General features: G+C 37.4%; 1 protein-coding gene across 3 annotated transcripts in view; it reads right to left on the minus strand.

Annotated features, from left to right (window-relative positions):
* Window positions 1–1581: 1581 nt before the first annotated feature.
* Window positions 1582–21683, minus strand: part of LOC120516704 (deoxynucleoside triphosphate triphosphohydrolase SAMHD1-like) — a 58781-nt gene continuing 38679 nt past the window's right edge. The window contains exons 1-15 of one of the 3 annotated variants that reach the window (XM_039738578.1): window positions 20505–20547; window positions 19391–19527; window positions 16472–16528; window positions 16276–16344; window positions 16063–16125; window positions 15844–15909; window positions 15631–15696; window positions 15415–15483; window positions 15205–15258; window positions 14514–14585; window positions 14318–14386; window positions 12194–12298; window positions 7474–7575; window positions 4604–4615; window positions 1582–1842 (exon numbers count right to left, since the gene is read on the minus strand). In XM_039738578.1, coding sequence (XP_039594512.1) covers window positions 1822–1842; window positions 4604–4615; window positions 7474–7575; window positions 12194–12298; window positions 14318–14386; window positions 14514–14585; window positions 15205–15258; window positions 15415–15483; window positions 15631–15696; window positions 15844–15909; window positions 16063–16125; window positions 16276–16344; window positions 16472–16528; window positions 19391–19527; window positions 20505–20529 — 987 coding nt within the window. In that variant the 5' untranslated portion in view covers window positions 20530–20547 and the 3' untranslated portion in view covers window positions 1582–1821. Of the gene's footprint in view, window positions 1843–2281; window positions 3976–4603; window positions 4616–7473; window positions 7576–12193; window positions 12299–14317; window positions 14387–14513; window positions 14586–15204; window positions 15259–15414; window positions 15484–15630; window positions 15697–15843; window positions 15910–16062; window positions 16126–16275; window positions 16345–16470; window positions 16529–19390; window positions 19528–20504; window positions 20590–21271; window positions 21364–21683 lie in introns of those variants that run through there. The other 2 variants (XM_039738579.1, XR_005630892.1) reach the window with 2 other exon arrangements.

Genomic DNA, 21683 nt, shown 5'->3' on the forward strand with positions numbered 1-21683 from the left:
GGGGTGCAACGGCAAGGACAGGTGCCAGCTGGTGATTAAAGGAGCAGTGGCTGGCATGGGGCATTGGGGACATAATCTGTAGCTTCATGTCCTTGATGTTACCAAAACTGTACAGCTGGTGGGATGGCAAAGAGTTCAAGCACTGAGTTTGACACATGACATAAGAAATGACACAGCCCAAGTAACTTCATTTTCAAACCTTTAGTAAAATTACAAGAAAATCTTATAACACACAACAAAATGCATTTTTATAATGTTCATACATTTAGGCTATTGTAACTGTTATATTTTACTATATACTAGAGTGTGTTCTACTTGTCACATTTAAATGAATTGCCTTCTATTGCTGTTACGTGTTTTACTTTGTGTTATAGTCAGAAAGCTGAGTGCCCTCATGCGTTGTCATCTGCAAACGAGTCTACCTTTACTAGGCTAATGATAGCAGAGGTGTGTACTTATCTATTTAACGATATATTCTAATTTTAAGCATTTCTATCAAGGCTAAGCAAATACTAATGCGTATAAAGCAGGAATGCTAGATTACCAAGAATGGCTCTTACACACTAAAAAGTAATATTATGATTTTTCATTAACTTTACCTGAAATCTCATTCTGTTAAACATCTATAGTGTACCAGCATATTCAAAACATGTAAATCCCATAACCAAAGCTATATATATATATATATATATATATATATATATATATATATATATATATATATCAAAAACAACATATTGTAAAATTTATTAATTTCATGAAATAGAATTTTTATAGCAGAAGTTTATACAGGGATATTCACTCGAAAGAGGCCCAAAATATTCTGTAATAACTCTTGCTAAGACAAAGCAATCTGAATAGAACAATGTGTAATGTGCTCCTCAGTATATGGATGCCCCTGTGTCGGGGCGATGAGGTAGGTGCCAGACAGCAATCACGATGTTTAACCTCCATTTGCAACTTCTGGATGAAGACCACTGATACCCCTTCACTCAGTCACTCAGCTTCTCATCAGGATGGTGGTGTACAGTACTGAGCAGTGTGTCTTCATGGTGCGACCCTATTGGGTTACCAATTCATTTAAGCAATGTCAGAATCAATTGGATAATTGTGAGTTAATGGAAGGTTACGTCCAGCAAGATGGAGGAACGTGTCACACATCAGCAAGGAGCCATAGAAGAAACTGGGTCCTTCTTCGGCAACAGGGTGATTTCAAAGGGGCTTTGGCCACCATGGTCGCTGGATCTGACACCACCAGACTCTTCCTTTGGGGTCTGCTCAAAGGAAAAGTCTATCGGAACAAGCCTCGCACTGTGGAAGATTTGAAGGGAAACATCCAGTGTGAAATTGCTGCTGTTCCCCCTGAGACGCTTGCCGATATGTTCAGGAACATGGACTGCCACGTTGAAATGTGTCTGGAAGGAAATGGAAACCATTCCCAGCATCGCATGTAATGCAATCGATTACACATACGTCAAGGTATACAGCGTATTTGATTGGTTCAGATTGCTTCATCCTAACGGGAGTTAGAACAGAATATTCGGGGCCTCTTTCAAGTGAATCTCCCTGTATAATATGAAAACTAAAAGATTTAAACATTATTAATATCATTTCACTGTAAAGAATACATTGTATTGTATATACTGTATATAGTTAACCACAGAACCGATAATTATGACAGATTTTTATGAGAAGAGCAATCATAGTATAATGTTTTGAAATTTGAAAAGTAAAATAATTCAGTATTTGTTATAATAAGATGAAGGAGGGATTTCGTCGATTCCATCCTCTTGCATGTCTCTGCTGCTTATCAGTCACAGATTAGTCTGTTATTGTGGCTGGCTGAGCAAAGAAAAGAAAAATAAATTAGGAAAGTGCAAAAAATTAGAAAGCAAAAAAGTAGCACAAGTGGGATGATTAGTTGAAAGGTGAAAGGGCATTAAATGAAGTCTGTAGTTAAAGATCTGTTACACTGTGAAATCCCAGAGATCTTTCAGTTGTTTAAATGAAGCATTATTTCTAAGAGCTAAAATTTGTTTTCCCACTAGATGGCAGCAACATGCACCTCATGTAACTAGACATACAGATGATAAATTTAGCCAGTCATTAAATCCTCCATGTCTCAGTGATCTTATCACAGTCTTTGTATAACACATGGAGCAACAAAAATATATGTATAATATCCATCCATTATCCAACCCACTATATCCTAACTACAGGGTCACGGGGGTCTGCTGGAGCCAATCCCAGCCAACAACACTGGGCAGAGCGCCAATCCACTGCAGGGCACGCACACACACCAAGCACACACTAGGGACAATTTAGGATCGCCAATGCACCTAACCTACATGTGAATAAAATTTTGACACTTTGATTCAAATAATAAATTATGTAGCCACTTTATCAGAGCAATTGTCACATGACACATTAAAGGTTAAGCAATAACCTGCAACATCAGACCAATAAGAGCTGTAGTTTATTTGCCAAACAGATTTAGCCATTTGTGAGTACGGCCTTTGTAGACAGACAGACTGTTGTTTTGTTTATTTGTCCCCTAGAGATTCTCCGATCTGAGTTTTTCTCTGTAGTTCAGTGTCATAGCCCAGGGTGGAACAAGTGAAGGTGAGTATACACAGGCATTTACAATGACTTATTCCTATTAAAGGGTTGGTATGGTAGTTAGTACTGCTGCCTGAAAGCTCAAGGTGGCTGAGTTCATATCCTGTCACACATCTTCTCTGTGTCCATTAAATCTTTATAGGTTGGATTAAATGGTGCTACTAAATTAACTCTGGATGAAGGTGTTAGTGACTGTAATGGACTGGCTCTCTTTCCAAGGCTGGTTCCCCATTTGTTCTAAATGCTGCTAGGATATTCATGTTCACAAAATGAAGGAATGTATAATGATGTACTGTATCTGTTGGTTGCTACTTCATGCCTAATGCTGTTAGGAAAGGTTCCGATCCTCTTTATTCTGAAACTAAAAATAATCAAGAGCACGGAGACACAGAATGAAACTTCCACAGATGTTAGACTTACTTAACACATAGAACTATGGACATATGGAAAACGTTACAAAGCTGTAGAATAGTACTTTAGGTATCTTTACCTTGATGCCATTTTAAAGGAATTATGTGAATATGATTGACAACCTTTTTGAGTTGTTCTCATCAAAATTGTTTCAATATTGTAAAATATTGGTTAACCTGATGGACTATTTGGCTAAGAGAAAAAGGTTTGCAATGCAGAGAAAATCAGAAGAATATTCAGATAGCAGAGTTAATTCACAAAGCCTACTGGGTATACATCTAAAAAATAAAGCCATTGTTTTATTCATATAAATTTACCAAAATGGAGTTTGGTGTTTGGTATTGTTTGTGTTGTCTAGACTGATCTCTCCTCAAAAAACCGCAGGTCTTCTAACTGGACCACCGTTAAGTATTAAAGGTGTGTGATTTGTAAAGGATCCCGTAAGAATGTGCTCTTTGAAAGACCCCATATTAAATTGAGGTGGTGTGTCTGATATGTTCATTCTGGTGCCATTAAAAATAAAAAAAAAATAATCAGAATACATTTTAAAGATATGGAGAAGGTTTTGGAACTTGAACTGGTTCACTGTAACTTCTGTATTAGCAGGCCAATAAACACACACAATGCTATTATTAAAGACAGTCTGATCAGATCACAAGCTGCCATGCTGTTTATCAACAGAATGTGCTGGAGTTTATTACTTTTTTGCAAAGGCTAATTGAATTTAATAAAATATGACAATGCTGGGTGACTGCAGGACACTGGAGATAATATGACTGGTGCTGAGGAGTACAGAGCTGAACATCCACAAGAGAAAGCCTAACAGTCCAAACGGAATGATGAGCTGGGATAGCCCTTCTGCAAAAAAAATCTGGAAAAGCGTGCAGCTGATTGGTGACTTGTTGTATCTTCACACTGAGAGTGGGACGGATGTTCTTATCATCTCTATTTAAAAAGAAAAAACATTTTTGAGAGAATGTGAAGGTTCCTGATAGAAAGGAACATAAGTCATCTGATAACAGTTTTAAGATTTCTCCTTCAACAGTATGGTCTCTCTGTGTATAGAAGTGGCCCTTTGTTTCTATTTTAAATACACTTGTCACTAATTTCCACCAGTGTCCTCAAGCAGGTCATTTGCTATTTAATTCTGCTGGATCAACTTTATCAATGTTTTTGATTAGGTCCCTACATAGCCATCTTTACTAAAGATTGAAGAAGTTTAATTCTCATAGCCTGTCAGAGTTGGATGGGCCCTTTAGTCTGGGAATGCACTTGGTTGCTTTTCACTGTACAGTTGCTAGTGCTGCTGTGTCTTTCATGTAGATGGACAACATATAATCTACAATGTATCGTACAATATGGTAGGCATCATTTGAAATGGTATCTTATAAAACATATAAATGGGAAGATTAGATTATGATGTGTGTTTTTCTCAACTCATACATGACACCAGTGATCATACTTACCCTGGTAATAGAGGCCCACAACAAAGCAGATCAAAAATTCAGAGTTGCTCATTACAAACATATACATACCAAAGCTTGAAAACAAGGAAGGACACATTTGGACTCACCCAGTACTTCTTCTGTTAAATAAAAAAGAAATGCATGTGTTTTTGTTTATTGAATTTACAAATTTTAATATTCATTCTGCTTACATGTCATTGAAAACTGGAAGATTTCTCGTCACTTATGTGCCACGAGTCCATACCACATTGGGACATGGGAGCCTCTGCACACTTCACTTGTTCATTCCACAAAATAAAGCAGACTGATATTCACAGATACACAGTGACTGCCATACAAGAGGCTTTTATAGCTAATTTGGTTCCCTAAAGTGGAGTGTAACTGCTTTTAGCCCCGCTGTGTGATGGTGAAGTAGACAGAGACACAACCAGTGGCTCAGGGTGTTTATTTTTGCAGAAGTTAAGATTATAGAACACCAGAGCTGCCACTTCAGAGAGCTGGGGTTCATGCAGAAGGCTTTGTTTGCCTGGACTACGTAATATGTAACTGGCTAAATAACAGATAACCAAATTCTAATGGTCCTTAATTAGCTTTTGCCTATTCTAAATTCCCCACCAGTACTCTTTACTTCTCCTCATGTTAAGCTTTGTGTTACTTAACCACATCTTCTGATTCAAATATTCCCCTTTGCAACTTACAATAGTGTCTAAGGGTCTATTTCTAGTAAAAATGTGAAACCTATCAGTTAACAGCATGTGTTTTATCTGGACTTGATTTCTTCCATACAGTGTGACCTAGTGAATTAGAGTGGCACTACAGATCACACGGTGGTGGCTTGTTCAATCCCCTGCTATAGGCCATGTAAATCATTTCATTTGCTAGAACTCACATTTTAGAAAACTCAAAGCAATTGTATCAAACAGTTGAGATTTGTAAATCTGTTTAGATAAATGTTCCTAATAAATTAATGAACACATAAATTTCAGTTCATTACTATGGTGTGATGCTGAAATTGAGAATTTAACCATCATTAAATTATAACAGCCCATAAAACCACACCGGCTTGGTTAGCCATGGAAAGGAAATCCTGCCTTAGAATCCTCCCTGTGTGCTCTGCTCTGAGCTGAGCTCCAGTCAACACGGACCACCCTCAGTTTAGTAGCAGTCCAGTGGGGTTCACCATTTATTAAAGGTATGGAGCCAATGAAGGGCAGATTTTAAAGAACGAGAAGCTCTTATCTGTTGCTTCTACATATCATAATCACTTATTTCAGTCACTCATAATCTATGCATTATTCAGCCTATTAAAGTTACTTAGAGAACTCTATCCTGATAATGCATTTGTGTTCTTTTAGCTATTTTGCTCCAAATTTAATTTTCCAGCCACATACTTCTTCCCTGAGGTGTCACTGCTTAGTATGGATGAAGATCCAGATAGCATCTCCAGAGTATAATCAACAGATTTCAAAAAAGAAACCATTTAATAATCTTGGGAATGATGAGAAAGGGATCTCCCCATTAAAAATGAAAATTACATCAGTCATTCATAAAACATATTCTAGTGCAATATCCACCAAACACCTCATACATTATCTAAGAGATGTTCATTGATCACACATATCTCATCTAAAATTGTCTAAAACGTACCCAGACTAAGATTCAACCTGTGAATGATAGCATCAACGTCAAATGTTTTAGGAAAATTCTACTCTCATGCCTTTGCCAGCAAGTAGCTGGTATTATCTCTTGTATAACTTTAATTTAAAATCACTTCTCTTTCACATCAATATGTCCAGTAATACAAGATGGGATTAAAATAGTGGAATATATGTATCACAAATAAAAAAAAGCAAAAACATAGTGTTCTTTGTAGGGGTAACACAGAGGCTAATGAACATAATGCTTGATTGTAAATTGGAGTTCTCAGACTCAGGCCTACTGGAACGCTGTGGCTGCCTGCGGGTGTTTATTTCAGCAAAAGTTTAAATCTGAAGCCACATTAAAGTTACAAACCGGATTCCAAAAAAGTTGGGACACTAAACAAATTGTGAATAAAAACTAAGCAAACACTGAATCTTAAAAGTCAGTGAGAAACCTTATTGGATTTCTGAGGGATTGCCCATCCGCACAACAGTTTTTCTTTGTGCCTCTTCCATCCTAAACTTGTTCAAACAGGTTTGGAAATGAATGATTTTGGATTGATTTTAGGGGGGCTGATGACTAACCTCCCTAACCCCAATCTGTTTAACTCAGCTCTGACCTGAATTCTCAATGAACTAAATTAACTCACAGTCTGGAGATTAAGGGCAGTTATAACTAGCAGTCACAATCAAATGCATTCTATTCAGACCATCTCTATAATATTCAAGTGGAGGTTTTCAAAAGCTTAATTGGAATTACAGGAAGCAAGAAAATACGTACAATATGAATGCAGGAGTAAGCGGAAGAACTTTATACTGTCAACCATCACTGATGATCTTACTCAAAAATGTGAAGAAGACTGACTGGTGGCACAAATGATTGGCACAGATACTGCTTAAGATATTTGGACAGAATATCAACCCTCTGCCATTTTAAATACTAGAGAATATTTCAAATATTCAGAATATTAGAGAAATATTAGAGAAGAAACCAGTTCCTAACTCCTTTATTGTCCCCCACTCAAAGACAGAGCAGTAACTATTCATATGTGAACATTAAAAAGTTCAAAAATTAAAAATAATAAATTGATGCCCCTCCCTGCCAAATTTTACAGGACACCTGAGTTGAAGTAGGGCCTACTTAGGAAGACAAAATGATGTGTTAAACCCTGATTTTAAACCCAATGCAACATATTTCCTAAGGTATTTTTTACTTAAACCAAAGAAATTGAATGTAAGAACCCCTTAAATAGAAATGGGTCTCAGATAAAATGCAGCAGCCAAAGACCCAACCTGGAAAACAATGAAGACTTCCAAGTAATTTTGGCACATCCTACCTGCCACTCCTTGACGATCTTCTTAGCAGTATCCAGGTCTTTTCCTTTATAGTAAACACGAAGAACTTCTTCACAGAAGGTTGCTGGTAGCATTCGGGAAACCTGTTTTATGCAAATAAGGTAATCAAACAATTTAATAAGATTAGAAGGAAATCCTTAAAATATTTAGGGGTTTATATTGACATGGCACACTCATCAAGCAAGTAAAAGTGTAATTACTATAATGATTTAAAGAGGGAAAAGGCAGACAGTCTCTTAAGTTTTTAGGTTTCTATCCTATCTTGAACAATCAGGAAGTGCATGACCCATGACCTTTGTATTATCTATTCAGTGACGTCATGGCTCATGACCTCTGATTGTCCTGCAAAGCAACATAAATAGCAATTGTACACAAGTCCAAAATGGTGGCACCAATAAGAAACAAAATGGCATCACAAGAGGATGTTAACTATTTTAAACAATTTTAATGATTCCCTTCAGCACAAAATAAACTTTAAATATGAATTCTTGACATTCCAAAACCACCCAAAAAGACAAAGAAACACAGCTGAATTAATGCCTATTGTTTTGTCCCAGGCATCTTAACATTTAAAAACAGAATGATATCGATGTTCAGTAATGCAGTAGGCCACAGGACTCACGGAGAGCCCTTTTTATGGCATTACCTCACAGAACAGAAAAACGAATTTACCCAGCCAGCACACATCTGCATACATCAGCCTGCACATGGGATACACATAGAATACTTCAAAACAAAAGTAATTTCCATAGAGTATTTCAAAAATAAGAGTCCCTCATGCAATATATCACACATGCTCTGTTTAAAGTCTGTAAAGTGCTAGTGACATTACTGTACATGATGAGCACTGTGTGTAATTGTGGTGACATTGCAGCACTGGAACTTGTGCAGACAAAAGAAGTAAAGTGTATCCCTAGGCATCCTAGTGCAGGAGAATGAGTACATATTTAGTCTTGAACAGAGAACACTGGGTGAGGATCTCATCCTAGTCTTCAGTTTCCCTAGGCATTTAACAGAGCTGATCAACAGCATTATTTTAATCAAATACTGAATCATATGCTCAAGAGCACCTAGTGGAGACTAAGGGGTAGTGCACTCCAGACAACCAAGAAGATCTTCTTCACCAAAGAGAATCACCAATAAACCAGTGCATCATGGCTGAAGTGGAGACAGTGGCCACATTTTAAAATTAGTTGGATGAGATATTGGAAAAACACTTACACTTACTTACATTCATTTTAGCACACTTGTATTCTAGTGTAAATGTAAAGAAGTGCTAGTTCAGAAACTATTTTAAAGATAAAATACTTTAGCTGAGCACATTTGCCATTATTTGGCCCATTGTTAGTGTGAGTGTTGGTGTGTGAGTGGACACTGCCATGTTGAGTAATGGCTTGCACCTGATACCAGGACAGGCTGCAGTCCCTTGTGACCCTGAATTGGATGACATGATTTGAGAAGGTTCTGTGCTGTGGACATTTGGTGTTGGATTGTTTTCTGTCCTTTTTTTTAAATTTACTTGCATGCCTCTTAGTATTCATTCTTAGCCTTACTGTACATACAGCATCCTAAGAGCCAAAGAAGCTGTGAGGCTTAAACAGTCACACTGACTCTTTAATAGCAATTATATTATATCCATTTATTATTACATGTACAGCAGTAGTTGACGCTGCCACTTCATATTCCTAGAACGATGAATTTGAATGGTGGTGTGCTGTCTGTCTGAATGCCTGCATATTGTCCTTACAGTGTATCCGGAAAGTATTCACAGCACATCACTTTTTCCACATTTTCTTATGTTACAGCCTTATTCCAAAATGGATTAAATTCATTTTTTTCCTCAGAATTCTACAAACAACACCCCATAATGACAACATGAAAAAAGTTTACTTGAGGTTTTTGAAAATTTATTAAAAATAAAAAAACTGAGAAATCACATGTACATGAGTATTCACAGCCTTTGCTCAATACTTTGTCGATGCACTTTTGGCAGCAATTACAGCCTCGTCTTTTTGAATCTGATGCCACAAGCTTGGCACACCTATCCTTGGCCAGTTTCGCCCATTCCTCTTTGCAGCACCTCTCAAGCTCCATCAGGTTGGATGGGAAGCGTCGGTGCACAGCCATTTTAAGATCTCTCCAGAGATGTTCAATCGGATTCAAGTCTGAGCTCTGGCTGGGCCACTCAAGGACATTCACAGAGTTGTCCTGAAGCCACTCCTTTGATATCTTGGCTGTGTGCTTAGGGTCATTGTCCTGCTGAAAGATGAACTGTCGCCCCAGTCTGAGGTCAAGAGCGCTCTGGAGCAGGTTTTTATCCAGGATGTCTCTGTACATTGCTGCAGTCATCTTTCCCTTTATCCTGACTAGTCTCCCAGTTCCTGCCGCTGAAAAACATCCCCACAGCATGATGCTGCCACCACCATGCTTCACTGTAGGGATGGTATTGGCCTGGTGATGAGCGGTGCCTGGTTTCCTCCAAACGTGACACCTGCCATTCACACCAAAGAGTTCAATCTTTGTCTCATCAGACCAGAGAATTTTGTTACTCGTGGTCTGAGAGTCCTTCAGATGCCTTTTGGCAAACTCCAGGCGGGCTGCCATGTGCCTTTTACTAAGGAGTGGCTTCTGTCTGGCCACTCTACCATACAGGCCTGATTGGTGGATTGCTGCAGAGATGGTTGTCCTTCTGGAAGGTTCTCCTCTTTCCACAGAGTACCTCTGGAGCTCTGACAGAGTGACCATCAGGTTCTTGGTCACCTCCCTGACTAAGGCCCTTCTCCCCCGATCGCTCAGTTTAGATGGCCGGCCAGCTCTAGGAAGAGTCCTGGTGGTTTCAAACTTCTTCCACTTATGGATGATGGAGGCCACTGTGCTCATTTGGACCTTCAAAGCAACAGACATTTTTCTGTAACCTTCCCCAGATTTGTGCCTCGAGACAATCCTGTCTCGGAGGTCTACAGACAATTCCTTTGACTTCATGCTTGGTTTGTGCTCCGACATGAACTGTCAACTGTGGGACCTTCTATAGACAGGTGTGTGCCTTTCCAAATCATGTCCAGTCAACTGAATTTACCACAGGTGGACTCCAATTAAGCTGCAGAAACATCTCAAGGATGATCAGGGGAAACAGGATGCACCTGAGCTCAATTTTGAGCTTCATGGCAAAGGCTGTGAATACTTGTGTGTACATGTGCTTTCTCAATTTTTTTATTTTTAATAAATTTGCAAAAATCTCAAGTAAACATTTTTCATGTTGTCATTATGGGGTGTTGTGTGTAGAATTCTGAGGAAAAAAATAAATTTAATTCATTCTGGAATAAGGCTGTAACATAACAAAATGTGGAAAAAGTGATGTGCTGTGAATACTTTCCAGATGCACTGTATGACCACTCCTCCATTTTTTCACATCTCAAGGTCAGGCAGATTACTTTAACTACTGACTGTAAATTATCCTGGAATGAGCAAGTCAATATGATTATTCATATTAATTGATATATTTTGACCACCAATTCTGCCCCCAGCTGTTTGAAAGCCAGCCCTTATAGTTAGTGACCATGACATTTTTTTCATTAAATGTGGAGGGAGAATATCTCCCCTACCCATGAGATCTAACAATGGTGGATTTTAAGGATGTACCACTGGACACCCCCATCCTAATCCATTTAATGGAGAGTAAGACTTGTTTTTTCTTTGCCCCAGGAACAGAGTTCAGGTATTTTCTACCATGTCCTCAACCAGACTGTATGTAAAAAACATATAAAAGATAAATAGGATGCTGTGCTACAGAGTGTAATATGTTAAGATTCTGGGGGACTTGGTGTGGACTGACATGCATCCAGAGGCCTAGAGTGTCTTAAAATCAATGCTACTGGGTTAGGGCCAAGCTCATCTGGGATTCTGCAATGTAAAAGAGATTATACATACAAACAAACAAACAATCAATATTTTATATAACACCTTTCTATACCAAAAACACAATTTTAAGTCTGTTTACGAGTACAGAGACATAGTTCAACTCAAATGTGATGCTCAAAGAAGAATAAAATAAAAGAGCCTTGCAAGGGCAGATGTGTTATCTGTATGCTAACTCTATAAGTTTTTTCCGCTATTAAATATTTCAATTATTATTCAGAACAGGAAAGCAAAATTTAAAACAATCGTATTTGTTTATAAAGTTTTAAATGACAAACGATCGAAGGGTTCAGGCAGAGGTATAGGTGTTAATGGACAATACGTAGTTGATAATTATTTGATCCTGTATTTAAATAACTGCGGTCGGCTGGCGCCCTGCCCGGGGTTTGTTTCCTGCCTTGTGCCCTGTGTTGGCTGGGATTGGCTCCAGCAGATCCCCGTGACCCTGTAGTTAGGATATAGCGGGTTGGATAATGGATGGATGGATGGATAATGGATGGATGGATTTAAATAACCAGCACGGACCACATTGATGCCATTGGTTAAACATATCTGGTAAAATAAGTACTGTAAACATAGCTTATTATTAGAATTAACGTTTGTTTAAAAAACCAAAAATTAATATTCTGCTTTTCAATTGTATTTTAACATTCTAATAATATAGTTAGTGTTATTCTTCACTATTACATCCAATATCTGTATAAAGATAGATACCATTAATCATTTTAATTACATTTGTCTCTTACAGCAGCCATACAAACACTAGGAAGATGACAGCTAACATACCTGATTACGATCAATTTGTACTGCAACATTGGGATTTTCTAGGTTGTAGAATCCAGCATCCTTAATAGGATCCTCCATGCCCTTGCCACAGTCAATTTTGAAAGTCTGCAGAATAAAAACAAAACACTTATAAAATCTTTTAAATAAATTTAAATACAGTTTATTCTGGATATTTGGAGATTACTGAAAAAGAATAAGCAAGCTATGTTATGATTATCAGAACATTAGAAATAGAAAAATATTTGACGAGAACAGGCCATTCAGCTGTACAGAGATTGTCAATCCCAGTCATCTAATTTCTTTAAAATGATATTAAGTTGGGTTGTGAAGATGCTACTCCTCACCACGGTACTTAGTAATTTATTCCATGTGTCTCTAGCTATCTCTGCAAAGAAAAACATTAAAATGCTTGTGTGAAATTTACACTAAACTAGCTAACCCGCTGCGTACTATATGCCGCATAATCAGGCCGGTTTTTTAATGATTTTTAAGCACAGGGAGAAAATTAACATTTGAAAAATCGGAAATGTAATTAATCAGCAAGAAAAGCAATATTGTAACAATGCACGGAACGAACCAACACACAATCATCCGTGCGGCACTCAGGCGCGGAGGGTGGAACAGGAGGAGAGGAGAAGGATGTCCACTCCGCTGCCTCCGTCATGCTAGTGTTCTGATTTCTCGTCCAGTATGCACTGCCTGCTCATGTGCCTACCTCCAGCTCGTCACTCGAGTCGTTGTCGTCTTTGCACAGTCCAGATGCAGCTGTGACTCACGAAGACTTTTCATTGCTCTGTGCGGTTTTGGCTGCCTTTCTATATATAATCAAGCAAGACACCCTACCACGGTAGTAGCGAGGTGGGAGGGGGGTGTGCACAAAGTGCAGGAGCATCTAAGAAGACACATGTTTGTTGCGTATGCGAATTGCTGTATGTAGCGTGTAAAACAGTTTGCTATGGTGCAGGCGGTCGTGCGTCGTAACCAAAAACTCGTTTTTTAAAGACTGGTTACTTCATTGTGTATACGACTGTAGGTGAATGAAAAGATGTAACTATGGAGAGGGCAACATACAATACAGCGTTTTACACGCTGCATACAGCGATTCACATTCACAACAAATTGTTTTACACGCTGCATACAGTGATTTACATCCGCAACAAATATGAATCTTCTTAGATGGCGCTGTCGTGTCCACCCACGCTCTCGAAGCACACACACTGCCTGGTCATGTGCCCGCTCGCAAGAGCAACTAACAGAGACTCGCCCACCAACTGTAAGACCATGGGATACCCCTCACAAACTGCTCTACACGCCGCATACAGCGATTCACGGCTGCAACATGATTTTTTTTAGATGGTCCTGTCGCGTCCACCCTCGCACTCGAAGCATACACACTGCCTGGTCATGTGCCCAGTCGCAAGAGCAACTGACAGAGACCCGGCCACCGAGTCTAAGACCATTGAAAACCCCTCGGAAACTGTTTTACATGCTGCATACAACGATTCACATCCACGACAAACAAACTGTTTTACACGCCACATACAGCGAATTGAAAACCATCTAAGAAAAAAAACAAATCTTTGATTAACTCCAGTCACACGTTTTATATCTTCTGAAACTTTCTACCCAGTTCTTCAGTTATACACCTCTGTGACTAACTCATCAGACTGCATATTGTGATGTTAATTGCCTGTAAAACTGAAAAGTCTGTTTTTCTTATCACTATGAATACACTATAGTGTAGTAGCCGTGATCTGTTTATGTACATATGTGTCCTGACATGAGAAGTTAGTTTTATATAAAATTTACTTTAAAATGTAATTACATTTGTGCATTTTTTTTTATTAGCACCCAATGAATAAAGTGCAGAACAGCAGGGTTGGTAATCTCACATGATAACCTCAGGAAAATTAAAGATCGTTGTTCAAAGAAACATGTCCAAGGTGCTGTACATTAACACTCAGTTATGATTAATCTCCCCAGTGCTATTTTCACATTTAAAAATTATATATAATGATCACTGTATTACAAAAATGTACAAATCAGACTGATAAGAAATAAACCATCTTCATCCTTCAGTAGACCTGATATATTTTTTTCATTATTTTCACGTTATATATTTACCTGTACAATAAACATGTCTGAGGCCTTCTTTTTCAAGTCTTTTATCAAACTGTCTAATTTCACTTTATCCTTGAAAAAAAAAAACAATTTCCAAGAGACATGTCAGGACTTGTAGTTGGGGATTTAATGACACCTTCAATTACTCAAAAATAGTCAAGAATTTTAAACACTGCAAATATCCCAATCACATATTTACCTGTACAGTAGGCATGTTTGAGACCTCATCTGCCAAGTAACGTTTAATCTCTTCTAATGTGTTTATTATATCCTTGAAAACAAAAACAAAAAGCTATTGTAAAAGAAAAAAATATTAACTGCTTGCAAGTTACTAACACATAACACACACAAAAAGAACTAAAAAAGCTGTTTTTTCTATAGCGGCAGGTTATTCATACAGGCATCTGTCATAAGACAGGGTGCAGTAAGCTGACCCAGAACAATTTATTTTTATGGAATTCATCCATTAGACACAGGAAACATGAGTTTTCCTTCTTTAGGGCCCCTTTGCAATGTACACAAAATAGCAACGGTTAGCCAATGCATGCAATGTAAGATGAAATGCTTAGACAAACATATTGTGCTTATTGATAAGTAAGGGGAAGGGGAGCTAGGAATATTATTAAAAGTCCAGTGACACAGAGGAACTTTGCTCTTCTGCATTGCAATGTGGAATCCACATACTCATCTGTGACTGAATAAAGACGGATTGATTGAACTATTCCTGTCATCCTTGGGGGGTTAATTTCACACTATGCTTGCCACAAATTACCTCTGAGAGACATGTCAGGACAGGTGATTTAATGACTTCTCCAGGTGTTCAAAAATAATTTCATAAAAACATTTTAAACAAAGTCGTGTAAGTATCCCAATTCATATACTGTATGTACCTCAGGATTAATCTTGGAGATCATCTCTGTCAACTGATTGTGCTTTTCTTCATCCTTAAAAATAAAAACAAAAAGCAATTTTTGTCACAAATTATCACAGAGAAACACGTCAGGACTTTTAGGTGTTGATTTAATGACTTTTTCAGTTGCTTAGAAAAGGTCAATGATTTCAAATAAGAAATACTGTAATTATACCAATCACATATTTACCTGAAAAATAAAAACACCTGAGATCTTGTCTGTCAAGTATTTTTTAATCTCTTCTATTTTGTGTTTATCCTTGGAAACAAAAACAAATATTTGTCAGGAATGTTCAACAAGAGACACATCAGGACTTTTATGTGTTGATTTAACAACTTCTTCAATTGTTCAAAAAGGGTGAAGATTTACAAACTAATTCTGTAAATGTCCAACTCACATATTTACCTGTGCAATAAACGTGTCTGAGACCTCTGTCAAGTAATTTTTCATGTCTTCTAATATTTTTTTATCCTTCAAAATAACATCAAAAAGCAACACTTGTCACAAATTATTGCCAAGAGATGTGTCAGGATTTATGGTCGGGGATTTAAGGACTTATTCAGTTGTTCAAAAAGGGTCAAGAATTTCTCAATATAAATATCCCAATCACATATTTACCTGATGAGTAAATATTTCATAGACCTGTTTCATGTAATCCTTCGCCTCTTTTGATTTCTTTTCATCCTTGAAAATAACAACAAAAAGCCATGTTTATCACAATTTATTGCTGAGAGACATGTCGAGAATTCTAGGTGGTGATTTAATTACTTCTTCAGTTGCTTAAAAAGTGTCAAGAATTTAACACAAACACTGAAGATATCCCAATCACATATTTACCTTAGAATTTAACATGTCTGAGAATGGCTCTGTCAAGTGCTTATAAATTTCTTCTTTCTTATCCTTGAAAATAAAAACAAATGTTTGCCACAGATTGCCACTGAGAGACATGTCAGGACTTCTAGGTGGTGATTAATCGCTTCCTCAGTTGCTCAAAAAAGAACACAACAGCATTTCAAACAAATACTGTAAATATACCAATCACATATTTACCTGAAAAACAAACATGTCTGGGACCTTCTCTGTCAAGTGTTTTTTCAGCTTAAATAATTTTTTTTTATCCTTTAAAATAAAATAAAAAGCAATGTTTGTAACATATTGTCTCCAAGAGACATGTTAGGAGTTCTTCAGTTGCTCAGGAAGGGTCAAGAATTTCAAGTAGCATGTCATATCTGAATCACATATTTACCTGAAAAATAAACATGTCGAAAGCCATCTGTTTCAACTCTTCTAATTTTTGGTCACCCTTGAAAATAACGAAAAGACATTTTTGTCACAAATTTTCACTGAGATAATTTCACGTAAAATATTTTACAAAAAAAGTAGTGTTCAAACATTTCAGGATTGTGATAGGACTGTCAAATTTGTTCACAATTGGTTGTTTGATTTCCAAATTATACTTGACAACAGGTGAGACAAATATAACAGTAGGAATGGTCACAATGTGTTCAGTGATACTCTGGTTAAAACTCCTATTCAAAATATCAACCCCATTATAATACACTCTCCTATACAGTGGAGACAGTACAAAAGCAGTGATAAGGGATGAAATGAAGACATCAGCTTCATATCAAAGCCATGACTAATTTAGATTGGTCAATCAAGTTGACTTCATTTAAAAGCATTTAGAACAGTGTGATTATGCCACAAAACACAACCCAGAGGTGCTGTATAACACAGCAAAAATGAGTCAACTGCCAACTCAACTATATGATCAATTCTAAACTTAAGGACTAACTATAAAGGATTAAAGTCACTGCATTTGATAAATAATTCCTATACAGTCATTTATTTTTATTAATAGCTAGCAAAATACCCGCGCTTCGCAGCGGAGAAGAAGTGTGTTAAAGAAGTTATAAAAAAGAAAAGGAAACATTTTAAAAATAACGTAACATTTGCTTTCTATTCGTTTGTATAAGCACAGTCCTTCACCAGCAATTTTAACTCAGTTACAAAGTGATCAAAAGTCTTGTTTATACCCTGCGTCCTCTCAGTAAACTTGTATCTTGCGAATATCGCATTCACCTTAGGCATAACAAATGCAAGCGGCAGTGTGTCTATGAACTTAATTTAAAGTTAAGCATTACACCTTGCTTTCCTATTCGTTTGCATAAGCTCAGTCCTTCACCAGCAATTATTTAATGTTAACTCAGACCAGGCACTTAAAAGTTTCTCTCGCACTTTTGCTGAGTTTGTGCCAAACACTATTCTATCCCTGACCATCTCATCTTCGTTTGCATAAACACAGTCCTTCACCAGCAATTTTAACTCCGTTACAAAGTGATCCAAAGTCTCATTTATACCCCGCGTCTTCTCATTAAACTTGCATCTCGCGTGACAAACGCCAGCGGCAGCCTGTCTATAAACTTAATTTAAACTTACGGTTTACAAAGTGCTTTGTTTCCGCAGTAGCTGCACTTGCTTGTATGCGTCACTTGTTTCATATTCTTTTGCTGCCTTCTCAATTGTGTAATGCGTTTTTTGTTCAGCACTCTTTGGCGATCTTGCTTGTTCTCTGTGTACTGCGTTCACAGTCAGTTCACGTGAGCCGCTCGGAGTACATGCAAGTTTCTCAGCTGTGCTTGCGCTATCTCGTGCAATTTTGCGATGTCCACGGCTTTATTTAATGTTAGCTCAGACCCGGCATTTAAAAGTTTCTCTCGCACTTTCGCTGAGTTTGTGCCAAACACTAGTTTATCCCTGAGCCTTTTATTAGTTTAGATAAATACATTTAAAGAATAGAGCACTTTTTTTATAGATGGCAGAATTGTATAGTAAACTAATCTGCATAGACATAACTAAATGACTTGACAACTTAAAGTGTTTTATATATAGACTAGCCGTAACCCCATGGCTCCACCCACTAGTAGTGAAACAGGGAAAACTTTAAAAATCAATAAACAAACAGCTATCGCTAGCTAAGCAGAAGCAAGATGCACTCCAACAAGTGGCGAGACGTAGACCAACTCGGACAGAAGCTGCCGAGTGAATGAGGAAGGCCCCGCCCCCCTGCTTTGGGCCCACAGCCACTCTCTTGGATTTGCATAAATACATCAGTACTGCAAGCAAACTCTGGTACTTAGGTCAATGAGAGAAGTCACAAAATCAACCGAACAGTTCAAGCAAATTATAGTAAACAACCAGATCTAAATCGTTAAGTAATTCTCCCGTGAAAAGTGGACAGACATACAGACAGAACGCACTTGGACCACAAAACGTTTTAAAACCGTTTCTTAGCAAGCACTTATTGGCCACGGGTAATCTACATTCCAAATTTCAAGTCCCAAGTTCTCATGGTTCGGGAGATTTCGTGATGAGTGAGTCAGTGGTATTTGGTATATATATATAAAAATATATATGGCCTCTCAAGTTTTTGTTCTGACAATTGCTTGTTTAATTGTTAAATAGGTCCCTAATCATTTTAGCCCCTAATTATTCTTACAGTATTTTGTTGACTGATTGTAATGAACACCTTTAAAAAGACAGGTGATCTTTGTTAATTTTGGGAGGCTGAGAAAATAAATTGGAGCTGGACAGACACCGGGCTGAAGCAGATGAATCACAATCAAAGGAGAAGCCTCAGTTGAAAAGACCATAATAAGATATTTTTTTTTATCATTTTATCAAAACCAAAATGCTAAATCAAACGTTTATACTAAGTCAGTGAGGGCTGGCCCTCACTAACACCATGAAGGTTTTTTTGAGGAAGATCCAATACTGAGATATTGGAGGCTGTAGGCCACCATCTTCTATAAGTGAGACAAAATGACTCAAAATTTCACAGGAATGGAAACTAGCATAGTAATAGTAAACAGTATGGCCTTCAAAAGGGTCACAAAGTGGAGGTGACCATCCAAAAACAGAGCATAAAATGGTACTTTGGTGATGCTACCATCAAAGGATTAATGGATTGATGAATGAAATAGATAGAAAACAGTTTGGTAAGAACAGGAGAGTGAAATACCTTTTCATGTTTTTTATCTACCATCTATCAGGCCAACTACAGCAAATACTGGCATTTTCAGAAACAGAAAGCCACTGCAAACTATCATTGCTTTACTTGGTTGTTTTAGTGACCATTGTGCATTGCATTGCATGCTGTGATTACCGTTCCATCTTGGTCAAGGAGAACTTCAGTCACCATCTTATACAGCTGTCTTTTTTCAATCCTCTGTAAGATTTCTTTGGCCTTTTTCATGTCATTTTCTTCGCCTTTGTAAAACAGTATTTCATAGTAGACATTATCTGTGAAATGTAAAGATAATCCATAAATTTGTCATAGTGTGAAAGGTCAAGGTACTACATAAAATTTTTAACCCAAATTTTCCTGACACAGTTGAAACAAGCTACAGGAATCCCTGCAGCAATGACCACAAACCAGTCTCAGAACTTCCTTATTATTAATCCCCAAATCTTCATGATTAATATCTTTGCACTGTCACATAGTGGCCCGATGGTAAGACTCCTGCATCCCAAAACAGAGGTCAGTTGTTAGCCTGGTCACCACAGGTGGTATTTGCATGTCCTTCTCTTGCCAGCTTCAGCTCTTTCTATCTCTTTCAAAGGCGACTGGCCAGTAGGAGTGAGTGTGAGGTGTGGGAATGAACTGGCTTCCTGGCAAGGGCTGGTTCTTGCCTTATACATTAGCTACTGAATAAACTTTAACCCTTCTGTAATAAGAACAGGGTTTGAAAATAAACATACACATACACATATCAGACTTTACTGGAAAATGTTTTAGGTAAAATAGAATTTTATATGTGTGAAAAAAGTGTGTGGGGTATTCATTTAGAAAATCATTAAAGTGTGGTTGTTTTAAAAGTAGCATCCATTCATTGCTTATCATTTTCTGACTTTTACAACCACTGACATCTAAATAAACAAACACAAAAAATTGAACACCTGGAGATGACCAAATGGCAAATTTTTAACAAAGCAAAAAAGATATTTATTCTGTCCTCCAATCATGCATGCTTCCATGTCCTGATCACTGTTATTTTGTGGGGAAAATATTTAAATATTTAAATATGTGGAAGCTGCAGTCCATCCCAGCAGCACCCATGTCTCATACAGGACACACTTACACATACCAATCACGTTAACCAGCATGTGTTTAGGACAAAAACAGGACATGCAGAGGATGTACAGACCACACAGACAACGACTGGAGCTGTGAGGCTACAGCTCTAAAGACAGTGCCCATCCTTTATTGGTCCTCCTACCTGTAAGAGTCTGGTATTTCTCCATATGTTAATGCTGTCTGAAAGTTCCAGAACTGGATCAGCTAACACTAGAGCTTCACAAATCCTATCAAAAAGAATGAACAGTTTAGACTTTATGATTTACTTCACATTACTAATAAAACTACTCTAAAATAATTTTAATAACACTGGCTGCCAGATGTGAACATACAGAGGACATGTCTCTGCTGCTTTTGTAAGTACAAATGTGATCATCAAATTCTTAAATACTACAGTAAATGGGTATGGTTGGTAGATATAATACACTAAATGAATGGGTTTGTAACATGAATAAATAAGAATTAACTAAGTAAAATAAATAATATTTCATGAATAAATTCTAGTTCTGTTTTCTTCCTTTTTTTATGTTTCCCTGACCACTGAATGATATTCACAAGCTGACGGGTTGGCTCACATTCCAGTTCAATTTTATTTACACAGAAAGATTTCTTTTTTTCAAACCAAATTAGAAGAGAGAACTACAATAGATAAATGCTGACTAACACATAATTCATCACCCTAAGACTATGCAGAATGTTGGAGCAAATTCTCATTGGCATCACTGAAACGAGACAAATTTAATGAAACAAACTGAAATTAATCACTCACTTAATATGGTGATGAGTTAGGAGACCAAACAGTAACTGGTCTGGAAAGGCAGAGTGTCACTCTGATATAACAGACATGCATTTTTACTCTTTAAACAATCTTTGTAATAGTAACATTAAGTACAAATTCTCATAACTTACATGTGCTCAATAATTTTTGTTGTTTTGTGGTGACAAGCTCTCTTGAAGAGCGATTTGCGAATGGAGAACAGTTCATACAAGTTAAAAGCCTCCTGAAGTAGATCATTTGCAGAAATTGAAAACACATTAATTTGCAACATTTGACTAGTTGACCGCCCAATCCTACACACATTCAGAGGGAAGACTGTCAACACACTATAATTGTTTAAAAAAACACAAATTAGTTTATCATAAGATCACCTGCTCAGTTGGTGGATCCAGAACCTGTGGGAGCTTCACAAAAAAGCATTCACTGGGGATCAGTACATATTACATTCATGTTTATATACAGAGGGGTAAATTTTCTTTTAAAGAGTTAGAGTTAGGCAGTGTGAACGTGACAGAAATAAATTCTACTTTGAGATGGGAATTT

The sequence above is a fragment of the Polypterus senegalus genome, chromosome 16 (genome assembly GCF_016835505.1).
Source record: "Polypterus senegalus isolate Bchr_013 chromosome 16, ASM1683550v1, whole genome shotgun sequence".
NCBI classification, from domain to species: Eukaryota; Metazoa; Chordata; class Cladistia; order Polypteriformes; family Polypteridae; genus Polypterus; species Polypterus senegalus.